The sequence below is a fragment of the Gnatocerus cornutus genome, chromosome 9 (assembly GCF_029298725.1).
Source record: "Gnatocerus cornutus isolate USDA-ARS CGAHR chromosome 9, icGnaCorn1.1, whole genome shotgun sequence".
Classification (NCBI taxonomy): domain Eukaryota; kingdom Metazoa; phylum Arthropoda; class Insecta; order Coleoptera; family Tenebrionidae; genus Gnatocerus; species Gnatocerus cornutus.
In genome coordinates, this window is record NC_142241.1 from 7,579,534 (window position 1) to 7,600,713 (window position 21,180).

Here is a 21,180-nt window from a genome sequence, read left to right on the forward strand (position 1 = left end):
AATTTAAAACGAAGGAGTTTGCATATTATTGTACACAGTTTCAAAATATTCCGAAAATGTGGTTAAAAATGAGTGAAATTTCGCTGCTTTTATGTTTTTTGAACGTAAAATAATGTAGTAATTTTTTGTGATTATGTTGGTACCATCAGTGCCATCCCAAAATGTCAAATTTTGGATACGTCAACCCCTGAGTCCGGCAAACAACGTAATTTCAGTGCCACAATGGTTTTCATCAATTTTTTCACTATCCTCTTCATTTACTTTCCTTACGTAACCGCAGAATGGAATACCCAAGACTTCTTGAAACGGGAACATACTCTTGTTAAGCCATACTACGGTAAGTAAAAAGTGAGGTTATATGGTAAGATTCACTCTTTCTTTAAGGCTCCGGGATCGAAATTCCCTTCTGGCACTTTACAGGGAGCACGATAGTGACTCCCAATTACATCCGTTTGACTCCAGACCTCCAAAGTAAAATCGGTTTGCTGTGGAACTCTGTCGTAAGTCATTATATTATTTGTAACCTTCGCCCTTTCATTGTTATATTTAAAGCCTGTCACTGTACGGAACTGGGAGCTTCAAGTACAGTTTAAAGTACATGGGAAAGGAAAAGACTTGTTTGGGGACGGTTTCGCGATTTGGTATGCTAAAGAAAGGATGAAGGAGGGCCCCGTTTTCGGCAATAACGACTTTTTCCAAGGGCTGGCGATTATCTTAGATACATATAGTAATCACAATGGACCTCATAACGTAAGTTTGCGAAAACGGCAATGATGGACTGTGTATCAAATAAGTTTTAGCACCAACATCCTTATATTTCTGCCATGGTAAATAATGGGACGCTCCATTATGACCATGACCGGGACGGCACACATACTCAGCTCGCAGGGTGCGAGGCGAAGTTCAGAAATTTGGATTTCGACACCCATATCGCCATTAGATATGAAAAAGACGTACTCACAGGTTGATTTTATTTTTCATGGTAATATGTTGCTATTTTTACTGTTACAGTGTCTACTGATATTGAAAACAAGGCGGCCTGGAAGGAGTGTTTCCAAGTAAAAGGGGTAAAACTTCCTACTGGGTATTATTTGGGGCTGACGGCGACAACTGGCGACCTCTCAGACAACCACGATATAATGTCCGTGAGATTGTTTGAGTTGGATTTACCTGATGATGTAAGAATGACTGTTTGTTTGGATTGTTTCTAGGAATGTGATTTCAGCCTCAATCTGATGAAGATCGATCGAATATTTTACCATCGGCCACATTCTTTGAACCTCCGCGCGACCATGTAGAGGATCCCAAACCATCATCTCTCTCGGGGGTGAAAGTGTTTTTTCTGATGCTCATCGGGAGCATAGCGGTGGTGGCGTGCGTGGTGATAGGGATCATGTTTTATCAGAAGCATCACGAAAAGAAAATGAAGAGATTTTATTAAAGTCTACACGGTTCGCTTTCTACCTTTTTTCTTGACTGAATTTTGTTTTTTTTTTACGTTGGTTTGTGGCTCCCCAATGTTGTTAAGGTGTAAATAATCGTAGAAACCATTCAAATATTTATATTTTTTGTTTATAATGTTACAACAGTTACAACATTAAGAAAACATGAATGACTAAAATGACTGACTAAAGAAAGTATGCCCACGGTTGTGCAGCCTACTTTTCCCACTGTTACACATTTGGTTTGAATTTGTCCAATTTTATACTTATATACCTATGTATAAAAATGTGATTTGTAAACAAAAAATTAAATAATTTTTTTTTAAGTATTCGTGACTAGTACATTTAAGGTTTTGTTTTAAGGGCTCTGCATTAATAAGTACATTAATCGGCCGACGTTACGACATCCAATATCTCACACCGAATTCTTACATCTAGCGGGGCTTGAGAAAGTATAAATTCTTACGTGGGGAAATTACAGATTACAGTTACCGACACAGCCATAACATAACGTAAAGACTTTCAAAAACACCTGTAAATTACCCTTAATGATGTCTTTTCAAATACCATTGGCAAGTTTTGGCATTAACTACATAAATGTGGGTGAAGTGATGCCCGTGATTACTAAACGGCGGTTTCTCTAAATATCTTGACGGGATTATCAATATTTTGGATGTAAATGTATCTCGTGCAGGGATCCAATTTATCTTGAACTTTCGTCACTTTAGTGTCATTAATTTTTACACTAGTCCTCGCACTTAAGGTCAGGCCTGTTCAAAAAACAACTGTTAATACAAAAATTGAGCAAACATCTACAACAACAAAGCGTGCACTTCTCAAAACACAAGCACTAAATCAAAAAAAAAAAAAACTACATAACACTACAACAACTGTTTTTGCTCTTTTTCTTCTCGTTTTTCTCTATCCTGATATTCTCCGACACCTCCGACTTCTTGTCAGACTCTACCTCTATGCACTTACTCTCATCTTCGTCATATTCGTACCAATCTTCATCTGAAGAACTGTGATGGCTTTGCAACCTATGAATAGAACTGGCGCTCGCCGTCGAAATCAATCGCATCTTCCTTCCTTTAGGCACTTCCGACATGGCTCGCGTTCGAAAAAAGTGTTCGTTGGAACTTCTCAGGTCTACGTTCGCCGACACCGACCTCGTCATTGGGAACTTGCGTTCCAAACTCAAGATATACTCTAAACGGCGCTTTAATTGGGCTGCCGAAACTTGGTTCTTTGGTTCGCCTTTGTCGATTGCCGGCGAACGCGACTCTGTACTTTCCGGGGTGTAAGGTTCATGCGACAACATATCTCTTGTGATCGGTTCGTGTAATAATTTCGAATCGATTGTGACATTCGTGTAACTGCTTCTGCTGTATTCGCTCATATCAACTATGTTTATTGTTACGGAAGCGAAAGTCTGGCAACACTGGCAAGTAGCAGGCAAACATTCGTAAGGTGCGTGCTCGCAACATTTTATCGTACCTGAGTTGGGCTTCAGCTCCAAACGGAGGTAAACAGGCTGCAAAAAAAATTTCGTACTAAAGGTGGGCTTACAACGCCACGAGTCGAAAACCAGGGGCTCGACTCGTGGAGAGAAACTAACTAAAGATACCTTATTGGGTTACCAATTGAAAATCCAGAAAAACTGGCTGCATAATCATAAAGAAAAGAAATGATATGGGGACTAGGAAAGGGGTTGTATGAGACAGTTACCTTGTGGTCTCCCATGCAAGTATCTAAACCGATGAGGCCGTACTCGACGCGATCTTCTTCGTTCACTAACTGTTTGGCAGTATGGCTTAGGAGGACACGGTCGCACCAAGCGGGGCAGCGAGTTTGCATGTAGCTGCGCGCTTGGGAAATTTTCTCTTCAAAGGGATAAGATGGAGGGAAACTGATGGGATATTCGAGGAGGTACTCGTCGAAGGCTTCAAGCTCCTTGTCGAACATCTTCAGCTGAAAAGGGGGCATAAAAGCAGTTTGATTTTCACTGATCTCCCGAATTATTTAATTTAGAATTTATCGATGTTAATTGAGAATGTTAAAAAGTCATTAGAAGTCAGGTGGAAACCGTGATCTTGGGTTAATTGAGTCTTCAGCATGTCAGAGGTTCTACTGTAGTTAGAAAGCACTTTGATTTTGCATAATTACAAGGTTTCCTTCCACTTAGCTTGTTAACACATAATTAATAGTCATTACCTTAGATTAAGAAATTTCAAAAATATCTTACAAGTCAAATAGAATGGGACAGGAAACTCACGCACCGCCCCATTGTCAAATTAAACCTCAATTTACACATGACTTCTAGTATCTGTCAGTGACGTTTCTTGACAGCTGCCCACTTGATCAACTCACCCAAGTGGGCGATGGAGTCAAAAACACCTTCTGGTGGTCCAAATGGTTAAATTCTTTCTTTCCGACTGTCAGAACCAACTCTTCTTCATTGGCGTACTGTAATTTCGTATGATCGTTATTCTTATTATTCTGCAATCTTGTGCTGGTCAACCCTTCCGTCAGTTTCTGCAATAAATAATTGACTGTCTGGTCTTGTTTCGATTTTTCGAGCTACCTTAATAACACTTTCGGTGTCTGTCCTAAAATTAAAATCCCCAAAGACGAAATACGGCGCCTTGCCGTATACATCATTGTGGAATCTTTGAAGAGTGTGTTCAAGAGCGCGGCGGCGATTTTTACAGTAAACTGAAGGATACGTCTCCATTGCGATAAAATTCGAAGCATCATGAAATAAATGGATGTTGATTAGGTCCAAGACGGTGCCGTTGAGGGACCAGCGGGTCCGCATGAAGCCTTTGCGGGACCATTTACACTAAAAGTGAGGTGGTTAAGTTGAAAATGACAACACAAGTTAGGGAGGAACCTCTGGGAAGAAGTCCTGAGGGAATTTGGCTTTTTCTTTGTAGACCACACCTTCTATGTTCCCTGAAAAGACTTCATGGCCTTGGACCGGCACGAATTTTTTGTCGTTAAAGTCCCAAATCAACGCGTTCTCTATGGACTCATGAATAAAGTAAAGATTCCCTAAAGCCTGGAAAAGAAGGGGTTACGATGAACTTGAAACAGAATTACCAACCGTGAAATTCTCAGCAGAGCTGTAGTCCTCATCTAGGAAGACTCTAACTTTGTCAAAGAGTCTCAACTCGTTACTGGACATGAGCAATTTGACAAAGTGCTCTACATGTTTCATACTGTTTTCGTAGTTTTTCCCACCGACTTCCTGACAGTGTAAAGCGATGAATTTCGGATCCAACCTGGAGATAGTGGCTAAGAACTCCTCGGTCCAGATCTTGAGCATTTCTGATGGCTGCAATGATTTCAGTGAGCACAGAAATGAAAAAAGCGCCAAGACTTACGTCTTCGAATATTGAGCCCACATTCGCAGTGACTAGAAGAGCCTGAATTGACGGCGAACCCATTTTTAGACTAGTTTCTGACACTCAAGCGTTTTCCGTATTAGAGGATTTGCAGTACGTACATTTTGTTAGTTTGGACGAATTCACAGTCACACTCTCACACATTTTTATTAGACGCCGAGTTTGAGGTAAATCTATTTTTATAATTCCGAATTTACACTGTGTCAAATTGATGTTTTGTCGGGATAGACGCGCCTGCGCGTCTCGGAACCAAAGTTTATTGATTTGTTTTCTTTTCACGGAGAAGTGATGCAAAAATTGACACCATGGCCGACAGGATTATCCTCGAAATCGATTTTTGGGCCCCCCAAAAACTGACAGTTGAGGTTATGTCACGGGGCAATGACCAACCCGATTGGCAAAACAGTTGAAAGTAAAACCAATCTAATTATAGGACTCCAAATTTTACCATAATAAAACACAGAGCGGTCTTAGCACCTTCAAAGTCTCCCTCAAACCAAAATTTGATAATCAGCTGAGATTGACACTTGACAGTGACGTCTGTCACTTTTAGTTTTAGGTTAGGTACGCAGACCGGTGGTGTTGGTGTTCGTCTTTATTTTGTTTTTTTTTTCACCGTTTTAATTGTTTTGTGCTCAATGCTGCCCGAACAAAAAGATCTAATTTACAAGTATTTTCCGCGTCTAGTCCAAGAATGCGATCTAGAGAGTGTATTAGAATATATGGTCAAAAAAGGAGGTATCAGCATGGACGCCTTGGACGAGGTCTCACCGGTAAGCTCCTTTTTCCAACCCCAAACACTTCTAACCTTCAATTTCAGGAAGAAGACACGTTTCACAAGAACCGCAGAATTCTATTCCAACTCTTGAAATGTGAGACAGCGAATGTCTTTCCGGCCCTCGTCGAGGGTTTACGTCACAATAACTACATCAGCCTCGCTGATGTTTTAGAGAACAAGCTACAGATAATAATCCAAGGTTAGTCCTACGTGTGGTTTCACGGTATTGAATTTAATTTTCAGGCCCCAGCATACACCCCCTTGACATCGCCGTTAGCGTGCGATTTTCGACGCAGTTCTACGACACCGCTGAACATAACAAGACTGCCTTTTACACAACACGCTCAAAAAACCGTGGTCACGTTCTAATGATCAATAATATTAAATTTTCGGAAGAACAAGATGAAAGACACGGCGCACATGCCGACGAACAAAATCTTAAAGAATTATTCATGAAAATGGGGCTCTCTGTTTTTTCCTTCACTGACCTCGCCGCCAAGGAAATCCACGATGAGGCCCAGAAATTTGCTCAGTATAAACCTGAAGATAAACCACCACCTGACATTGGAATTGTAGTGATAATGAGCCATGGAATTGTTGTCAACAATGAGACTGTGGTTTTGGGCACCGACAATAAATACGTCGTGGAAGACCATGTCACGGATCTTTTTAACAATGAAAATTGTCCTCTGTTCAGGAAAAAACCGAAAATTTTCATTTTTCACTTTTGTAGGACTGTTTTGAAGAAGCCTGTGAATGAGGGGACCATGACTGATGCTATTTTAAGACAAGTACAACGGACGTATAGTGATATGCTTATTTGTCACCCGTCCATGAAAGGGTTTGGTGCTCATAGAAATACAGTAAAGGGATCTTGGTATATACAGCTCCTTTGCAAGGTTTTTATGGAGTTTGCTTATGACATGGATGTTGAATCCTTGCTCAGGAAAGTTGATGAAGAACTGGAAGTGATGTCGTCACTGCCTTGGGTGCTCAAAGATACGACTCAAGGTACTCAACAGACTTCAACTTTTCAGAATATCGCTTTTAAGAAGTGTTACCTCCATCCAGGGCTGTATGAGGAGGATGGACAGCCTAAACAGTTGGAAGAAACGACCTGACGCTTATATAACGCTCAAATAACATTCCTAGCAACTAAGTGCAATTATTGTTACTAAAACTTAATAAATTATATTTTTAGCCACGTTTTTGTGGGCCGTTTTGCTTTCATAATCCAATTTTATTTATTTTAAGTTTAAAATGAGTTGACTCAGAAGATGGCGCCACCACACCCTAGGGTTTTTCTTCTTAAATTGCTAGTGAGATTTACGCCATTAAAAAACTTGATTAAAAAATGCTCATAAAATTTTTCTGAGACCCTTTTTTTCATTTTCTACCCCTTAGAACTATTGACAACAGCAACTAAGTCCTTTACCACTAAAACCTCACGAGTTGTTAAACTATCTTCATCACAAAACGTGATAATAACTTCAGATTTAAATTTAGCGCTCTTTCCCGATGTTGCGCAATTTGACAGAATACCCATACACCGGTGTTGTCATGCCCCCTTGAAAAATGTCTGGCGTTATAGACACCCTGGTGGAAATGGGCTTCACCAAAGAGCGAGCGTAAGTAAACCCCCTAATTTCGTACTCTTGTCTTTTAATAGCCCCTTTTAGAGAGTTGGCGGTGACGAAAACAGGTACTGAAGACATCCAAACTTGCATGGACTGGCTGTTGTCTCACGAAGAAGAACTTGGAGACGTTCAACAACCCGCGCAGCCCCCCCAAGAGGATCCAAAGCCTAGCGACGAAAGCAGTGGAGAAAGCCAAGTAGTTAGATCGATTAAATGCGACGATTGTGGCAAATTGTTTAAAAGCCAAGATGAAGTGGAGTTTCATGCCACCAAATCAGGTTGAGCCCCCCTGTTAAAGAACGCAATAACACACTTTTACAGGTCACGGCAACTTCTCGGAGTCAACGGAAGAAAAGAAGCCTCTTACTGAGGATGAAAAGAAGGAACAACTCGCGAAAATTGAAGCAAAGTTGAAACAGCGCCGCCTCGACCGAGAAGCGCGAGAAAAACAAGAAGCCCTAGAAAAAGAACGCAGTCGCATCAAATCCGGGAAAGAGTTGTTAGAAGCGAAGAAGAAACACGAGGAACTTGAGATGATTAAACTTGTAGAGCAAAGAAAGAGAGAGAAGGAAGAAGCAAGACTGGCTAAACAGAGAGTCATGGAGCAGATTGAACAAGACAAGTTAGCCAGAAAAGCGAAGTTCTCCGGACAACCAGAGGCACCAAAAGAACCTCCGCCGCAGCCCCAACCTCAAGCGCCTAAACCACAAGCCAATTACTCTGACGTGGTGTTGCAGATTAGGCTAACGAATGGGTCGTCGCTTGTTCAGAAGTTTGGTGCCAAGGAGCCCCTTTCTGCAGTTAGATTGTATATAGAAATGAATAGGAAAGACGGCGACGGGCCGTTTAGTCTCATGACGAATTATCCTAAGAAGGTTTTTGGGCCTGAGGATTACGACGTACCTTTGGAAACATTGGGTAAAAATCTTAAATTGAAAAAATAAGAAAAAAAAAACGTTTTTCGCAGGTTTGGGTCCTCGAGCTACTCTTATCGTTTCTAAGTCATAAAGTATTTCCGATGCGAGCTTACTGTAGCTTTTTTTATTTGGTAATAAGAGATACTCCTTGGGATATTGAATATGTAAGTATCTGACAGCTAAACATCTTTTACGCGCCAGAGACCACAATTATTGCTAAATTTAAATCTGTACAATATAAATAATAAATTTTTCATATTGTATTGTCATTTTAAACGTGGTCATTTCATTACCCAAACTTTTGTTGACCTCGAAATTATTTTTAAATTGTAGATAAGGTTCTATTAAACTAGCACAAAGAGGGATCAGTAATATTTTTCATTTATTTGTTTTTTTCGTTGAGTAACTAATAAAAAAACTAAATTAAAATGACTGATTATGACCTTCCTGGGCCTTCATTTCAGCGACATGACGCGAAAATGACGTTTTTTGCCGGAAAACCGATGTTTAAGCAAAACATAAGACTGATAGCCAACATAATTTATTATCTACATTGCAACACGTGTACAGATAATTCCAACATTTTGAAGGAAGCGTTTGAGCATTATAATCAGGCAAAAAACGGCAAAGAATTCAGGCAAAATATTCCTTCAAAATATACAAATTAAAGCTCAGACTACGTATTCCCATCACCAGTGTATATACCCAAATTTACAAACTAACCTAAATTACGGTAAAATTAGTCGTTGAAAAAGAGAACTGCGTAGATTTGACGTCTTTGTCACACAAATAACACAGAGTTGGTTTCATGACCCTAGAAATGCCACATGGGGTTTTATCTATCTCCAATTTTATTGATAAAATTGGGATCACATTTAGAATAACACAGAGAACTGGTGGAATGTTGTCTACTCTAGGGACATTTATTTTACCGTGCAGAGGGCAAAACCCTGTTACATTTAGATATGTTTAGGATATAGAAACAAAGGTGGGTTCACGACCGATAAAACTTTTTTTTTTCGTAAACACCAACTTCGTGCACTTATATCCCAATTCGTACGATCAGTTTAAAAGTGAATCTTTTAGTTATTTACGTAGAAAATTATTTTTATTTTCCACAGGAATTAACTAAATAGGCCAGTCGGCAAGGCAAAAAGAAAGATGAGTTCAATCTCATTTTACAATCACAGAAAACATGGGAGTTACTTTAACATTTATAATTGTGGCGAAAAAAAATCAAAATTCTTACAAGACTGTCGAAAACTAAACTGTGTTTCAATTGTTTTTGTAACTTCATGAATGTTACAAAATGATAAAAAATATGACTGGCCTGTAGAGTCAATTTAAAGATGGAGCCTGTCGTTATTTTCACAGAAACGGTACTATTATTTTGGTTCCTCAGAAATTAACCAACGGCTCTACCTTTCAAGTGACTGGACAAGTAAAAACTACAGTTAAATTGGAACTAAATTAAAACTATTCTGCTAACTTTACTGTGACGTCAGTTGTACTACCTGTTTATAAAGTGAACCACATTACAAACTTGATCACACTGTACAATCTCAGGAGTTGTCCTTGTAAGTTAAAGTACTCCAAGCACTCCCCCAGGTTTGGTTCTTCGTCAAAATAAACATCTCTCAGGATTTCCTCAGTGTTGTTAGGAACAGTGGACAAATACATTACGCTTTTCTCTCCATTACAATTACTTAAAATGTTACCTTCCAATGACTTGACATTACAATCAATAATATCTAAATTTTTATCAAAACACAACCGAATCTCACTGATGAGACTCTGTTTGGTCTTACCATCAACCACGCATTGTATTTCGGGATTTTTCCCTGTCGCTGTCTTCACAGCGTTGTATACATCACTGATATTGTAGCCTTCAGAATTGGGAACAATGTTGCTTTTATCCAATATTGCTGATAATTTATATTCTTGATTCCATTTTAGCCCCTGTTTGAAAAAATTAGTGACGCTGTTAAGTACCGGCAAAGATGCGGCACAAGTCCCGTGTTTGTTCCATTCATGCTTCCAAAAAGAATATAGTTTAGTGTTGGCTTCAACATTGGTCCAGTACTCTTGTAGGTCCTTCATCATTGGCGTGAGTTGATCAGGGTCGAAATGTATCGCCGAATTACAAAACAAAGGACCCGTGGTCCCAATTTTCGTAGGCCACAAACCATGGACAGTCCAAGTAGTGTTGTCTTGAGGCAAGTTGCAAGTGTTTTGATTGCTTCTTTCTTCCCATTCTGCACAACCTGTGATTGGCCATCGTTGGCTGAACAGAATGTAGTCCCAGTCTTGATAAGGTGTCGGTGTTGGTTTTGGTTTTCGTTGCGATAAACTATCGGAAGTGCTACGCAATAATGGGTACCAAGAAATTGGTGAAAGCGGACTTACCATGGGTTGACAGTTGCTAAAAACGCAATCACTAGAACGTGGAACATAGTAATTTAGATTTTGAAGTGATTGGGTGGTTTTCGGTTGTTTGTTCACATATTTTTTAGTTTAGTGGAAGTAGAACAACCAGCCTTGGTTCTTTTATTGTTTGAAATGACATATGATTTTGACAGACGCAAGTCAATGACGCAGAGGGCGCCAGCTGCAAAAACTAAAGAAATCTAGTAGGTGTGGTGACGCGGCGTGCAGATGGCGATACCATCAGCAATCTCATAAAAATAGAGTTTACACGCAAGAAAGTGATGTTATTTTGTATCAATCAGTGATTCTAAACCCTTGGAAATACTCTGGTGAGTCCCCTACACAAATTCAATGATTTCCGACTCTCAAAATGTTTCTAACCTTATTTGGTTTTTCATCTTATGACGACTAAAAATGCCACATTTTGTCGTTTGATTTAAGCCTCAAAGAAACGGCAAATGTGCCCATTTAATTTAAGTCGCCACAAGATCAAATCGATTGGCGAAATTTTAAAAAGTTAAGATGGCGGCCAAAAAACAAAAGATGCGTCGACTTGTTTGACATTGATGGGAAGTAGGGTTAGGATAATAAAAAACAGCTGTTCCGCTCTTATTTTCATTTATTGTCTTTGAACACATCATATCGGTTATTTATTCTGCCAACAAAATTGGGTTCTTCATTTCGCTTTGAAAAAAAGTAGAAGAGAACCCTACGAATCTGCAGTAAATCATCATTTTCTGTTTATAGTGGGAAGGTAAAGAAATAGTGCCTTGATTTTTTTACAGTAACGACCTCAACGAAACAGAAAAAAACGGAGAAACACGACTCCAATGTTTTTCTTCAACAATCAATAACTAATGCCTGTACGTGATTACCTGTTATTTTTATACTCTATTAATATTATCGTTAATTGTTTAACTATATGCAAATCTATAGTACTACGTTGTATGTTGTACACACATGAGCATAGTTTGTTTGACGTTCATTCATGGGAAAATGACGTGGTTATTCGAATCAAAGTTGACCAAGGAATAAAAATTTCAAGTAAGAAGTAGCAACGTGATCAAAATCCTTAAGTTCGTAGAGTTACCTTTGGTTTCTTCCATTTGATGCTTCAAGAATTTTTTAAACAAGAAACCGAATTAAAAATAAAAAAACAGTCCTTTTTTTTCACTTAAATTTTCCCTAATAAGAATCTCAAATCTTCGTCGCACACCCGTTGGTTGTTAAGTTCGAAATTTAGCACTTTAAAACACCACAAAATCTCCTGTGGATGACGAATCGTTCCATCGCCAGATTTAGCCATTTTCCAGCGAACGACGTAGGTAGTAAAATCGATGATTTCAACGAAAGAAGCAAGTTTGCACCCGAATTTTTCGTAGTTCCAACGTTGTGCAATCGATAAAACTTGTATTAGTCAGAGAAAAAGGGGAAAGTCAGTCTGTTTAAGCACACAATGGAAATTTTCGTGCGTCACAATTGAAAACTTTTAATTCTAAAACGTTAATTTGTTTAGTGACAATGTTCATTTAGCACATTTTGTTTGTTGTAGCATAATAAATTAATCTCGAGTCAAAACAAAGGGAACATTGGGAATCCAGTTATAAACATATTTACACTTTGTAAATCACTTCTAAGATTGATCGGGTGCATCACACTTTTGAAATGTCTGATTATTCCAAATTTAGGTTTATTTGAACGAACCGACAAAGGTAACGTGCTGAGTCATTAATACTTGTTCCGTTTGATTGTGTTAGGATTAATGTCCCATCATGTGGGAAAAGTTGTCCCATTTTGAGTTAAATGAGTTGGTAATGTGACATGTTTTCATTCTGTGATTTCCCGATATTGTGAATAATTGAATCAAGCTGAATCTGTGAATGTTGATGTGAGGCACATAATTAGTGCACTCCAACAGGTGTCGGGAAAAAAAACATACCAGAGCACCTGATGAAGTACAATAGACATGTGACAGAGGGCGTTGAAAATGCAAAAACAACAAATTATATCCGATGAAAATTGCACCACCGCTGCGCGCGCTACTTCAGGTACCTGACTTCAAAAAAAACCCCAGCCGAGGTACTGAGGTAACACGCGTAGCAACAGGCAAAGACACGAAATTTTTCATCGCCGATGGTGGTTGTTAACACGCACGAAACGTCGGGGATAATCCAACACCTGTCCGAGAAAGTTGATTGTTGCGCAGTCAAGGATTCGCAAAATCATTAGTAAATGTGCCGGTCGTTTTGCAGCTTTTCAAAACGAGTCCAAGGTTCGGTGACGTCACTCAGTCGGTCGTCTGGAACCTTGAAATATTTCGTATTTTAAACAAAAAAAAAAAAGAAAGAACCGGATGACGGAAACTCTTATCGCCGAATTTCAAGAACGGTCAAGTTTTCCCAACGCGTCAAGTTCGAGGATATCCGCCGTTTTCTGCCAATTGGGCCACACAATGCCCAACGAATTAATTTAAATTGTCCAAGAAAAGAGTCCGTTAATTCCGTAAATTAAAGTTCAAGATCACCACACAATCACGAACAACCAATCACAAAAACCCTCGGAACAAAGAAGTGAAAAACCACCACCATGTATACCACATCACGTCTAACCGAAAACTGACCACGCCGCGAACATACTGAAGAATCAAGCCGGCTGTATCTTTGTCGGTGGGTAAAACCAGCGCGACGAACCAATCGGCGCGCGAGATCGGATCGAGTCGTCCCGAGACATCCCGATCTTGGAATTTGTTGCGTGTGAAACTGGTCTGTCTGGGTCCTTAACCTAACTTAACGGCTGCGACAAGTCTCATCCTCGTCTACCACGCCACACCCCGCATCGATCCGTCTCGTTCCAACGCCTGTGAAAATGTACAATGCATCGTGAAAACGTCTGCATTCCGCGAGAAAACGTCTGGAAAGCACGGGACGCGATTTTCGGTCTGTATCATGTAAACATAGCAGTTGGAGCAGGAACATGGATGATACGGGTACCAGAATCCGCTGACGTCACGCCGCCCCCATCGCTGGTAGTTGCTAAGGCGGTCGTGTTGTTAAAATGGACATCAAGTGAGCCAAGGTCGTCGCAAGGACTCCAACGCTAACATTTGTCATTATCGGCATTCCTACGTTAGGTGACCAGTTTCTTGAACCAATAGCAGCTGCCGCCTGCAACAATCCACAAAACTTATCAATGCTCACGTTCAATTTATATCATTATCCGATAAATAATTATAACGCCACGTTCGATAGCGGAAAAAACGCAACAAGATAACAAAAATTCAATTTATATAATACACGATGACGTTGCGTCACGTGAAGCGATATTTAAGAAGAGAATGACTAATCCTTAAGGTCGCATTTTTAGACACATGCGCAAAGTACAATTAAAAAAATCAAGGGGGCCTCAATCACCAACTTTAATAACATTAAGGTCACTGACTTTGGAATAACTCACCCTTATAATCAATATCGATTATCAGAACTTGAAAACCACTCATTGCCACGTTTAAAATTAGTTATGATAACCGACTGAAATTATGAATCCCGAGGTTCTAAGAGACGATTAAAACAATAAAAAGGTTGTTAATGTCATCATGGCGCCACTGAGTGCATGTAATCATAGTGAGTAATTTGAAATTCACGTTTCCACGAAACCCCACTCAGAGAACGAAGAAAAAGAAACGGACGGAAAAAACCTTAAAATGTTGCAAAAACCTGTTCCATATACATATTCGCAAACTCGACCATTACTCCAGTTTTTCTCATAATACACGGCGATGACGCATGAATCATATTTGTCATCGCAATAATTACACGGGATTTGCACACGTACGTAACACGATGACGTCACAATCAGATGTATTTATTGTGATGATTTTTTTGTTTTATTATAACTATCGTACACGTTTTTATCTTATCATGATAAGAAACGTACTTTAACGCGCTGAACTAGGTCAGTAAAATCAGTTTTCCAACGTTGTGCAATAATGAATGCGAGAAAATTTTTGAACACGAATGAATGCGTTTTTACGACGGACCGATCTGATAATACGGTGACAACCGTAACCTACAAACGTGTAGGGAGGAGGTTAGGGGTGAGTGGTTTTCCAGGAACTGCACGGCCGATCGATAATAACTAAATTTTACATGGGTTTCGCATTGGAATAAAGGCGCGTTTCGATGGAAAAGTGGATGATGAGGCTATAAATGTATTAATGACTCAGTTTGAGAAGGGTGGAAAATTGTCAGAAACTTGGAGGTGGTCACCGAGTCAAGAAATATCTTTCGTAGATTAAATACTACAGATGTACGAATCTGCCAATAACTGCCTGTGGTTTGTGAATTGACAATAGTTTAAAATTTGAAATTGTGCCCAACTGATAATGAAGTGGGGTTTGACATATTTTCAAAAAGTCCAGTGATGTTTTATGGCCAACATGACAACAATAACGTGGTTTTGATGGTGATGCATTATCCTCAGGGTGATTAGCTTCGAAAACGGTTCTACAATTTAGTAAACCAGACAACAATGAAAATGTGGAGACGAGTTGAAATGGGGATCTTGAAATTTGTCGGTCCATGACCATCTGTTTGATCGGCGATTTTGTTACCTTTATGATCCATTGGGTTTGTGGTATACCAACAACTTATAAATACTGAAAAATTCTACGTACCATAATCCCGAAATTTAACAAACGATGACATTTGTTTGAGATAAAATACAAATATGACAAAATTTCAATGAACACGGCAAAATACGTGGACCATATGGTAAGCTTTTATTCCGGCAGCAACGTTCCATGGCCAATTCTGACCCAAATTATGTGGTCCCTCTCCGAAAACCACGAATTTCATTTAAAATTTGCAATGATTGTTCTAAATACGCACGTTTCTTATCACACAGTGACGTTTTTACTGTTTCCATGCCCACTTTATATTATCTGAAACACGTGTATCGGTATCGTTCGCTCGGCAGTTGGTAGGCTTGATGATATCCGCTGCGACTTCCGACATCGCCAACACACCACGTTAATCTGCTTTTAAGGACATCAAAGACGACATATTTAATCGCTTGATCAAAGCAGCTGTGAGTTTTAACACGACGTTGGAACGACTAGGATGAAAATGACCTGTTGCTGGAGTTAAAAAATTCGGAAGTCTTTGTGGGAAGAATTTTCCAGAAATAACTGTTTGAAAATAAATATTAATACATTCGGGAAAGTACCTGTACAATGACCCCCCCGCAGAATGCGGACAGCAGTTCAATCAATGACTCGCTTTTCCTGGAGTCGAATTTTTTTTTGGGTAATGGTAACGTCTAAAAATAGTTTGGATTATAAGTAGGCGGCATTTAGTTTTACACGAGATTGTTAATATCGCATCACGTGATGTCGAGATCTAACATCCGGCAAAGTGAGTCAAATCGGGAAGGTCCGAAGGTTATTAGTAGCGGGCACCTGATGTGAACGTACCTTAAGCGAAGTGGGTCAGTTTTTTGGGTTGTTCACTCACCGTCGTTCCCATGATGGTCCATTTCTCCCCCATTGGTTATGAATGGCGGCCATAATGTTCAAGATGAATAGTATGCGTGACGTAGCACCCCTGTCTAGACAGACAGGGTTGGGGAAGGCCACGGCGCAAGCACGGACATGCAACGCGACCGGAAGTAAAAGACGCGAAAATGGTGGCAGAACGCACTCTCCACAATTCGCCCGAATTTATCGATTTCCCCCGCGTGCACGTGCACCGACCACGATAACCTTCTGGATCAGAGGCGGCATCGACGTACAAAAATGAGCATCAGCCAACTAGATTCGCAGCCGATGGCATTGACGACACCGACCGATTCACACAGCCACAAAATCCGAATCGAATTCAAATCATCGGTGGCGGCGGAAAATTTGCAGCTGCAACTAGTCGACCAGTGACAAATTCGCAGCTTTTAAGCACAACACCCAACTGGTCGGATGGGTTTTTACCTGCTCAGGTAGTTTTCAACAATGGGACCCTAACGATTTTCAACCGACACCTCACTGTCTTCCACTTGATCCAACTCACTCTTGTTCACATCATAACGCACCGCTACCAAGACACCTTCGCCGATGACGTTCTACGAACAAATGAAACTCGCCAAGGACTGAGAGAAGCACATGTCTGGCGAGGAGTCGTCGCGAGTTATTGCGCTTGCCCCGTTATCCTCATCTTTGTCTGATGCACTCTTTTCGAGGAGACAAAAGCCGGCAGTCTTTCGCAGAATTTTACCACGCCCGTAGGTAGCAGACCTTAGCAACCGTTGCCATCTCAACCGAATGTCTTTTCGCAGAACGAGTGGGGGCAAGTGTCTAGAAATTATCAAACATACCCTTTCCTATATCGTAAATAATAATTGCAATAACAATAAAAGATCAAACATTAAAAGCGTCCAGACGGACGATAAAAACAACAAGGCCAACGTCTAGATAATTTTGAAACTGAAGGACCCCAGTAAGTACTGTAAACATTTTTGGTTGTCATGGCAACAGTAATTGAAAATAACCTCCAGAAAATACATATTTTCTTATCCTTTCCGTGAACGGTTTGTTTTCCATTTCTTCAGAACTCAACAGACGGATTCTTGGATTTTCCGAGAGATGAATGTTCATTTTTAGTTGTTGATAAAGAAATACGTTCCGTGCATGACGAGACTGAGGAATCGTTCGTTAAGTGCAATTCAGCGAAAATGCAGATTATTTCGAATGTGAATGATACCCGGAAGGGTCACAAATATTTTCCAGGATGACACTTTCAACTTGAAAAAACATAAACATGTCGCATTCCGTATACCCATTCTCCACATACTCGGAAATAATACAAAATAATTTCTTCAAAACTGTTGCGTGGTCTTCAAACTGAAGAGGAAAAGCTACAATGAAAACAACATTCCTACAAAAAATGAAAATCACTACATGTCATTATCTACACGCAGCTCACTTCGTTTGTTTTCGGTACTCTCTCGTTTCAGAGCCTACTGTTTTCAAACCTAATGATGACAAATTTATTCAATCACATTGTAGATAAACAATCTCGTTTGACATCAATAAAAAATAAAATAACTGTATTTTGAGATAATCCGTAAGTTATATTCTCTCTGTCAAAGGTCACCATTCTGACGTCATGAAACTTAATCTGATAATCTGATAATTTCACTCTAAAGTGATACAACAATCTCGTCGAAAATTAATTGGAACCAGTAGTAAAACGATAGAAATTCTCATTTATTATTGGTTACATAAATACGTGTGATTACTACCGAGAAATGACGTGCCTTTGAATTATCTATGGAAAATCTTGTCAGTAGTACGATTGCGAGTGGTAATTTTTAAATGTCACGGACGACGAAAAAGAAATTTCAAACTTGAGGTAAAAACAAAAATGACAAGACAGCGGTTCTCAAACGGTGTGCATGAATGAATAGTCCTTTAGGTGTGATATTTTGCGAAAATTGGTTTTTCAGATGTCTTTGGAAGATTTTCTCATCATTGATAAACCAACAAGGAAGTATATTGACGGACGGTTAGGATAAAGTTGTCAACGCTTCGCCCACATCAACCCAGAAAAAATAAACAGAAATCAACTAAAATTAGTTGGTAATCAAAAAGAAAATCCTGAAGAATTCGTAATAAATCTCTAGCTATTATGTTCGAAATTGTACACCGGAAGGAACCGTTCCATTTGTTACTAGTGGGTGAGTTTGTTCTTGATGTACGTACATTGAAAGTATGTCAAATATACGTCTGGGTAGGCGCCGTGACGTCAACGACGCCTACACCAAGGGTGGCGCATGGGCGACTCGTCACTACTGATAAACGCAACACGAACTCGTGTTCATTGAGATAATAAAATCTAAGTAATTAGCCTACAATTTGGTTCGATAACGACTTTCTTTGAGGAACTGCACGTGTTGACGCTTTTTCAGAACACGTGGTGGAAAATGAATGCAATGAAAATACCTGGCGTTAAAATAGAGCTGTTTCTTGGCGAATTTTTCCAACACCTACCCACATTTCTTATCTGAAAGCGACCTCGAAATTTGCATGATGCATACAATACAACCTCGCTCTATATGATTCATTCATAGTTGAAAAATTGGGAATTGAGCTAGCTGGCGGAAAATTTCACAACAGTACTTGGCGATTAGTGTAATGACTTGATGGAAACAAAGAACATTAGAAATTTCAACTGATAAATCACAAATCCAGTTGGTATTTTTATTGCGGCGGTCGACTTACCAGAGTGGGCGTAATATCTTTAGGAATGCGCTATAGATATGCAAGATGCAATAAATTGCAATAAAAACTTGCCGCAATGAATCATTCAGCGTCTTTGTTTGTCCAAACTGCATTTTTGTCTAGACGATGGAGGCGTTTTTTTCACATTTGCTGTCAAGTAAATAACAAAACCATAAAAATAAACTACCACACCGACGATTTACCACGAAAATACTTTTTCTTTATGATCAACAAGAAAGGTTGGCACCCCTGGACTGGAATCGACCGCGCTTCGCAGACACCGGTTATTTACACGTACTTTATTTTTTATAGGGACGATGGCTGCGGACGATTCTGAAGACGACGTCTTCGGATACGAAACGTTCGTTCAGTGCATCAAAGAGATTGCCAGGATTTCGCAAGAGATCGGCGATGGATGGGAGTTACAAACAAAAGAGGTATTTTGATTGGGGATATTTCCTCATCAAAAAATATTACACCAAAATCACTAAAACACGGTTTATTGTGAAGCAATGACAGCTACTATCAAACGATTTATAATTTTATTTATTGCAGTTGCAGCTGTGTTTACAGCTATGTGTTATTGTGCACTGAGCTTTACTATTATGCAATAATGCAATAATAGTAAAGCTGCGATTTATTTATGAATGCAATATTTGTTTTTACTCACAGTTCCTTGGAAGTGTGTAATAACATGTCGATATCCTTCAAAAATAGTAATAATAACCACAAAATTTTACAATTGGAGCAGGACCTGACTTGTTGCTTTTCAACTAATCTCTACTTGATCATTTGGAGAATTCTACTAAAAACCAGACCAAAATGATCACTTTTTCTCACCTGCTTTGGCTAATCGTGCTTGAAATATAAATATGTAATAAAATCGATGATTGTAAGTTTCCTTTGGTACTTAACCGAACAAATCAGGCATGAGATTACGACATTGTTGGTAAATGTGAAATAAATGCACCGTACATTTTCATTCCCAATTCATGGAAAAAAAGTCCAAATTATACAGATGGCTGTGAATGTATGGAACAAATTTATGTAAATTGTGGACATAAAATAAAGTGTTTAGTGTACTGCTTCATAAGTCACATTGTAGTCGAAAAAAGGGCATCTAATTGGCTCTGCACAATATTTCAAAATTTTCCAAATTTCAAAGCACGCTAAATCTCAATTTCTTCCCTCAAACTGTTTCAACATTCTTCATTCAAATCCATATTTATTAGTGCAAGAACTGGTTAAAGAAGTGCACATTCCGACAGGCGGAAGATGAAATGGTGTCGGAATTACACACATTCCATTCCGTTCTTTCTACCAGTTTTTCATTATTTGATTAATCAACAATCCGAAGAAAACGCATGAAGAGTTCATTTAATACACAACAAAACACATTTTATTCCGTTTTTATAACCGTAATCTCGTAGGTGCGTGTTATAGCATGTTTACATCACTTTAATCATCGGAACCGATTTATGTAATTACAAATTGACTTTTTTTATGAATTAGGGTCGGGACAACTGTCATTACGTAACCAAGAAATGTAGTCAGATCATAGACAGTAGTGCAGAAGGGTGCATTATAGCAGTTTTCGAATACCATATTGCGTACAACATTAATTATGGCGTCCCAGTTTTATGTTTCGTTGCATGGAAACAAAGTGAGTATCACGTCTGAAAAACAGTGCTCAACTGATAGAATTGCAGATGGTAGTTTGATTCAAATGGATGAATACCATCGTTACAATAGGAATTTCGAAGGTGGCGATATTTTAAGCACATTAACACAGTTGGTAAGTTAAGATAACTGTTCCCTTTTATTTTGTCAATGGTTGATTCCAGGACCATCCGGTTCTCTGCAAACCCTTTCTCACTCTCCATCCGTGTAGGACCCGAGAAATAATGGGTACATTTCTCGGTAATAGCAGAAATCCCATTATCTCATGGATGAGTGTGATTAGTCCATTTCTCAATCTTCCATTGCGAGAAGAATACATTAAAGCTTGTTAGAAATAAAAGTGTTCAGGTGCATTATTTGATTTTTTCACCAATCCATTATTCCATTGATGGGCAGTTGCATTGTATGAAAATTACAATGTGTGTACTTAGGCACGTGTGTATTGAGGAAAGGTCAAAACATTATTTATGGAGCGCGCTTTCATAACAATTAATTGTGAATATTACGAAAAAAGCTTGTAATATCTTCCGAATTATTCATTCGAAAGTCCCAGAAAGTTACCCTCGTTGTCAATCAAAGAAAATAGGTCAAGTTTAATTTGTTATGCAGCAGGTAACAAGTCTTTT

At 39.2% G+C, this 21,180-nt stretch overlaps 6 protein-coding genes across 15 annotated transcripts; 4 read left to right on the top strand and 2 right to left on the bottom strand.

The window, feature by feature from the left end:
* Window positions 1-3: 3 nt before the first annotated feature.
* Window positions 4-1,771, top strand: LOC148168454 (vesicular integral-membrane protein VIP36). Its single transcript, XM_088046563.1, has 6 exons — window positions 4-337; window positions 385-500; window positions 553-750; window positions 801-963; window positions 1,012-1,178; window positions 1,226-1,771. Exons 1-6 carry the CDS (start codon window positions 223-225, stop codon window positions 1,439-1,441), a joined length of 975 nt encoding a protein of 324 aa, XP_087902689.1. The 5' UTR covers window positions 4-222; the 3' UTR covers window positions 1,442-1,771.
* 5PtaseI (inositol polyphosphate-5-phosphatase A) lies at window positions 1,546-5,318 on the bottom strand. 3 transcript variants are annotated; one of them, XM_088046553.1, is made up of 8 exons: window positions 4,829-5,313; window positions 4,549-4,779; window positions 4,336-4,503; window positions 4,027-4,284; window positions 3,813-3,977; window positions 3,171-3,413; window positions 2,418-2,976; window positions 1,546-2,212 (listed from the first exon to the last, which is right to left on the bottom strand). In XM_088046553.1, the coding sequence occupies exons 1-8, from the start codon at window positions 4,889-4,891 to the stop codon at window positions 2,067-2,069; spliced, it is 1,833 nt and encodes a 610-aa protein (XP_087902679.1). In that variant the 5' UTR covers window positions 4,892-5,313; the 3' UTR covers window positions 1,546-2,066. The 3 variants fall into 3 exon arrangements, with proteins under 3 accessions (XP_087902679.1, XP_087902678.1, XP_087902677.1); XM_088046552.1 differs by having other exon boundaries at window positions 2,940-2,976; window positions 4,829-5,290; XM_088046551.1 differs by having other exon boundaries at window positions 2,119-2,976; window positions 4,829-5,318.
* A 23-nt stretch (window positions 5,319-5,341) lies between these two features.
* LOC148168456 (caspase-6-like) lies at window positions 5,342-6,835 on the top strand. Its single transcript, XM_088046557.1, has 3 exons — window positions 5,342-5,622; window positions 5,670-5,826; window positions 5,871-6,835. Exons 1-3 carry the CDS (start codon window positions 5,488-5,490, stop codon window positions 6,746-6,748), a joined length of 1,170 nt encoding a protein of 389 aa, XP_087902683.1. The 5' UTR covers window positions 5,342-5,487; the 3' UTR covers window positions 6,749-6,835.
* Window positions 6,836-7,132: 297 nt separating this feature from the next.
* Window positions 7,133-8,457, top strand: LOC148168457 (UBX domain-containing protein 1-like). Its single transcript, XM_088046564.1, has 4 exons — window positions 7,133-7,255; window positions 7,307-7,542; window positions 7,586-8,182; window positions 8,232-8,457. The coding sequence occupies exons 1-4, from the start codon at window positions 7,203-7,205 to the stop codon at window positions 8,270-8,272; spliced, it is 927 nt and encodes a 308-aa protein (XP_087902690.1). The 5' UTR covers window positions 7,133-7,202; the 3' UTR covers window positions 8,273-8,457.
* A 249-nt stretch (window positions 8,458-8,706) lies between these two features.
* RNaseX25 (Ribonuclease X25) lies at window positions 8,707-10,760 on the bottom strand. Of its 2 annotated transcripts, none has more exons than XM_088046566.1 (2): window positions 10,588-10,760; window positions 8,707-10,531 (listed from the first exon to the last, which is right to left on the bottom strand). In XM_088046566.1, exons 1-2 carry the CDS (start codon window positions 10,632-10,634, stop codon window positions 9,700-9,702), a joined length of 879 nt encoding a protein of 292 aa, XP_087902692.1. In that variant the 5' UTR covers window positions 10,635-10,760; the 3' UTR covers window positions 8,707-9,699. The 2 variants fall into 2 exon arrangements, with proteins under 2 accessions (XP_087902692.1, XP_087902691.1); XM_088046565.1 differs by having other exon boundaries at window positions 8,707-10,543; window positions 10,588-10,759.
* Window positions 10,761-10,810: 50 nt separating this feature from the next.
* Atg10 (Autophagy-related 10) lies at window positions 10,811-20,899 on the top strand. Of its 7 annotated transcripts, none has more exons than XM_088046568.1 (6): window positions 10,811-10,937; window positions 18,100-18,330; window positions 19,187-19,311; window positions 20,387-20,537; window positions 20,584-20,669; window positions 20,719-20,899. In XM_088046568.1, the coding sequence occupies exons 2-6, from the start codon at window positions 18,282-18,284 to the stop codon at window positions 20,884-20,886; spliced, it is 579 nt and encodes a 192-aa protein (XP_087902694.1). In that variant the 5' UTR covers window positions 10,811-10,937; window positions 18,100-18,281; the 3' UTR covers window positions 20,887-20,899. The 7 variants fall into 7 exon arrangements, with proteins under 7 accessions (XP_087902694.1, XP_087902698.1, XP_087902693.1 ...); XM_088046570.1 differs by lacking the exon at window positions 10,811-10,937 and adding an exon at window positions 17,112-18,042; XM_088046572.1 differs by lacking the exon at window positions 18,100-18,330 and having other exon boundaries at window positions 10,812-10,937.
* The last annotated feature ends 281 nt before the right edge of the window (window positions 20,900-21,180 follow it).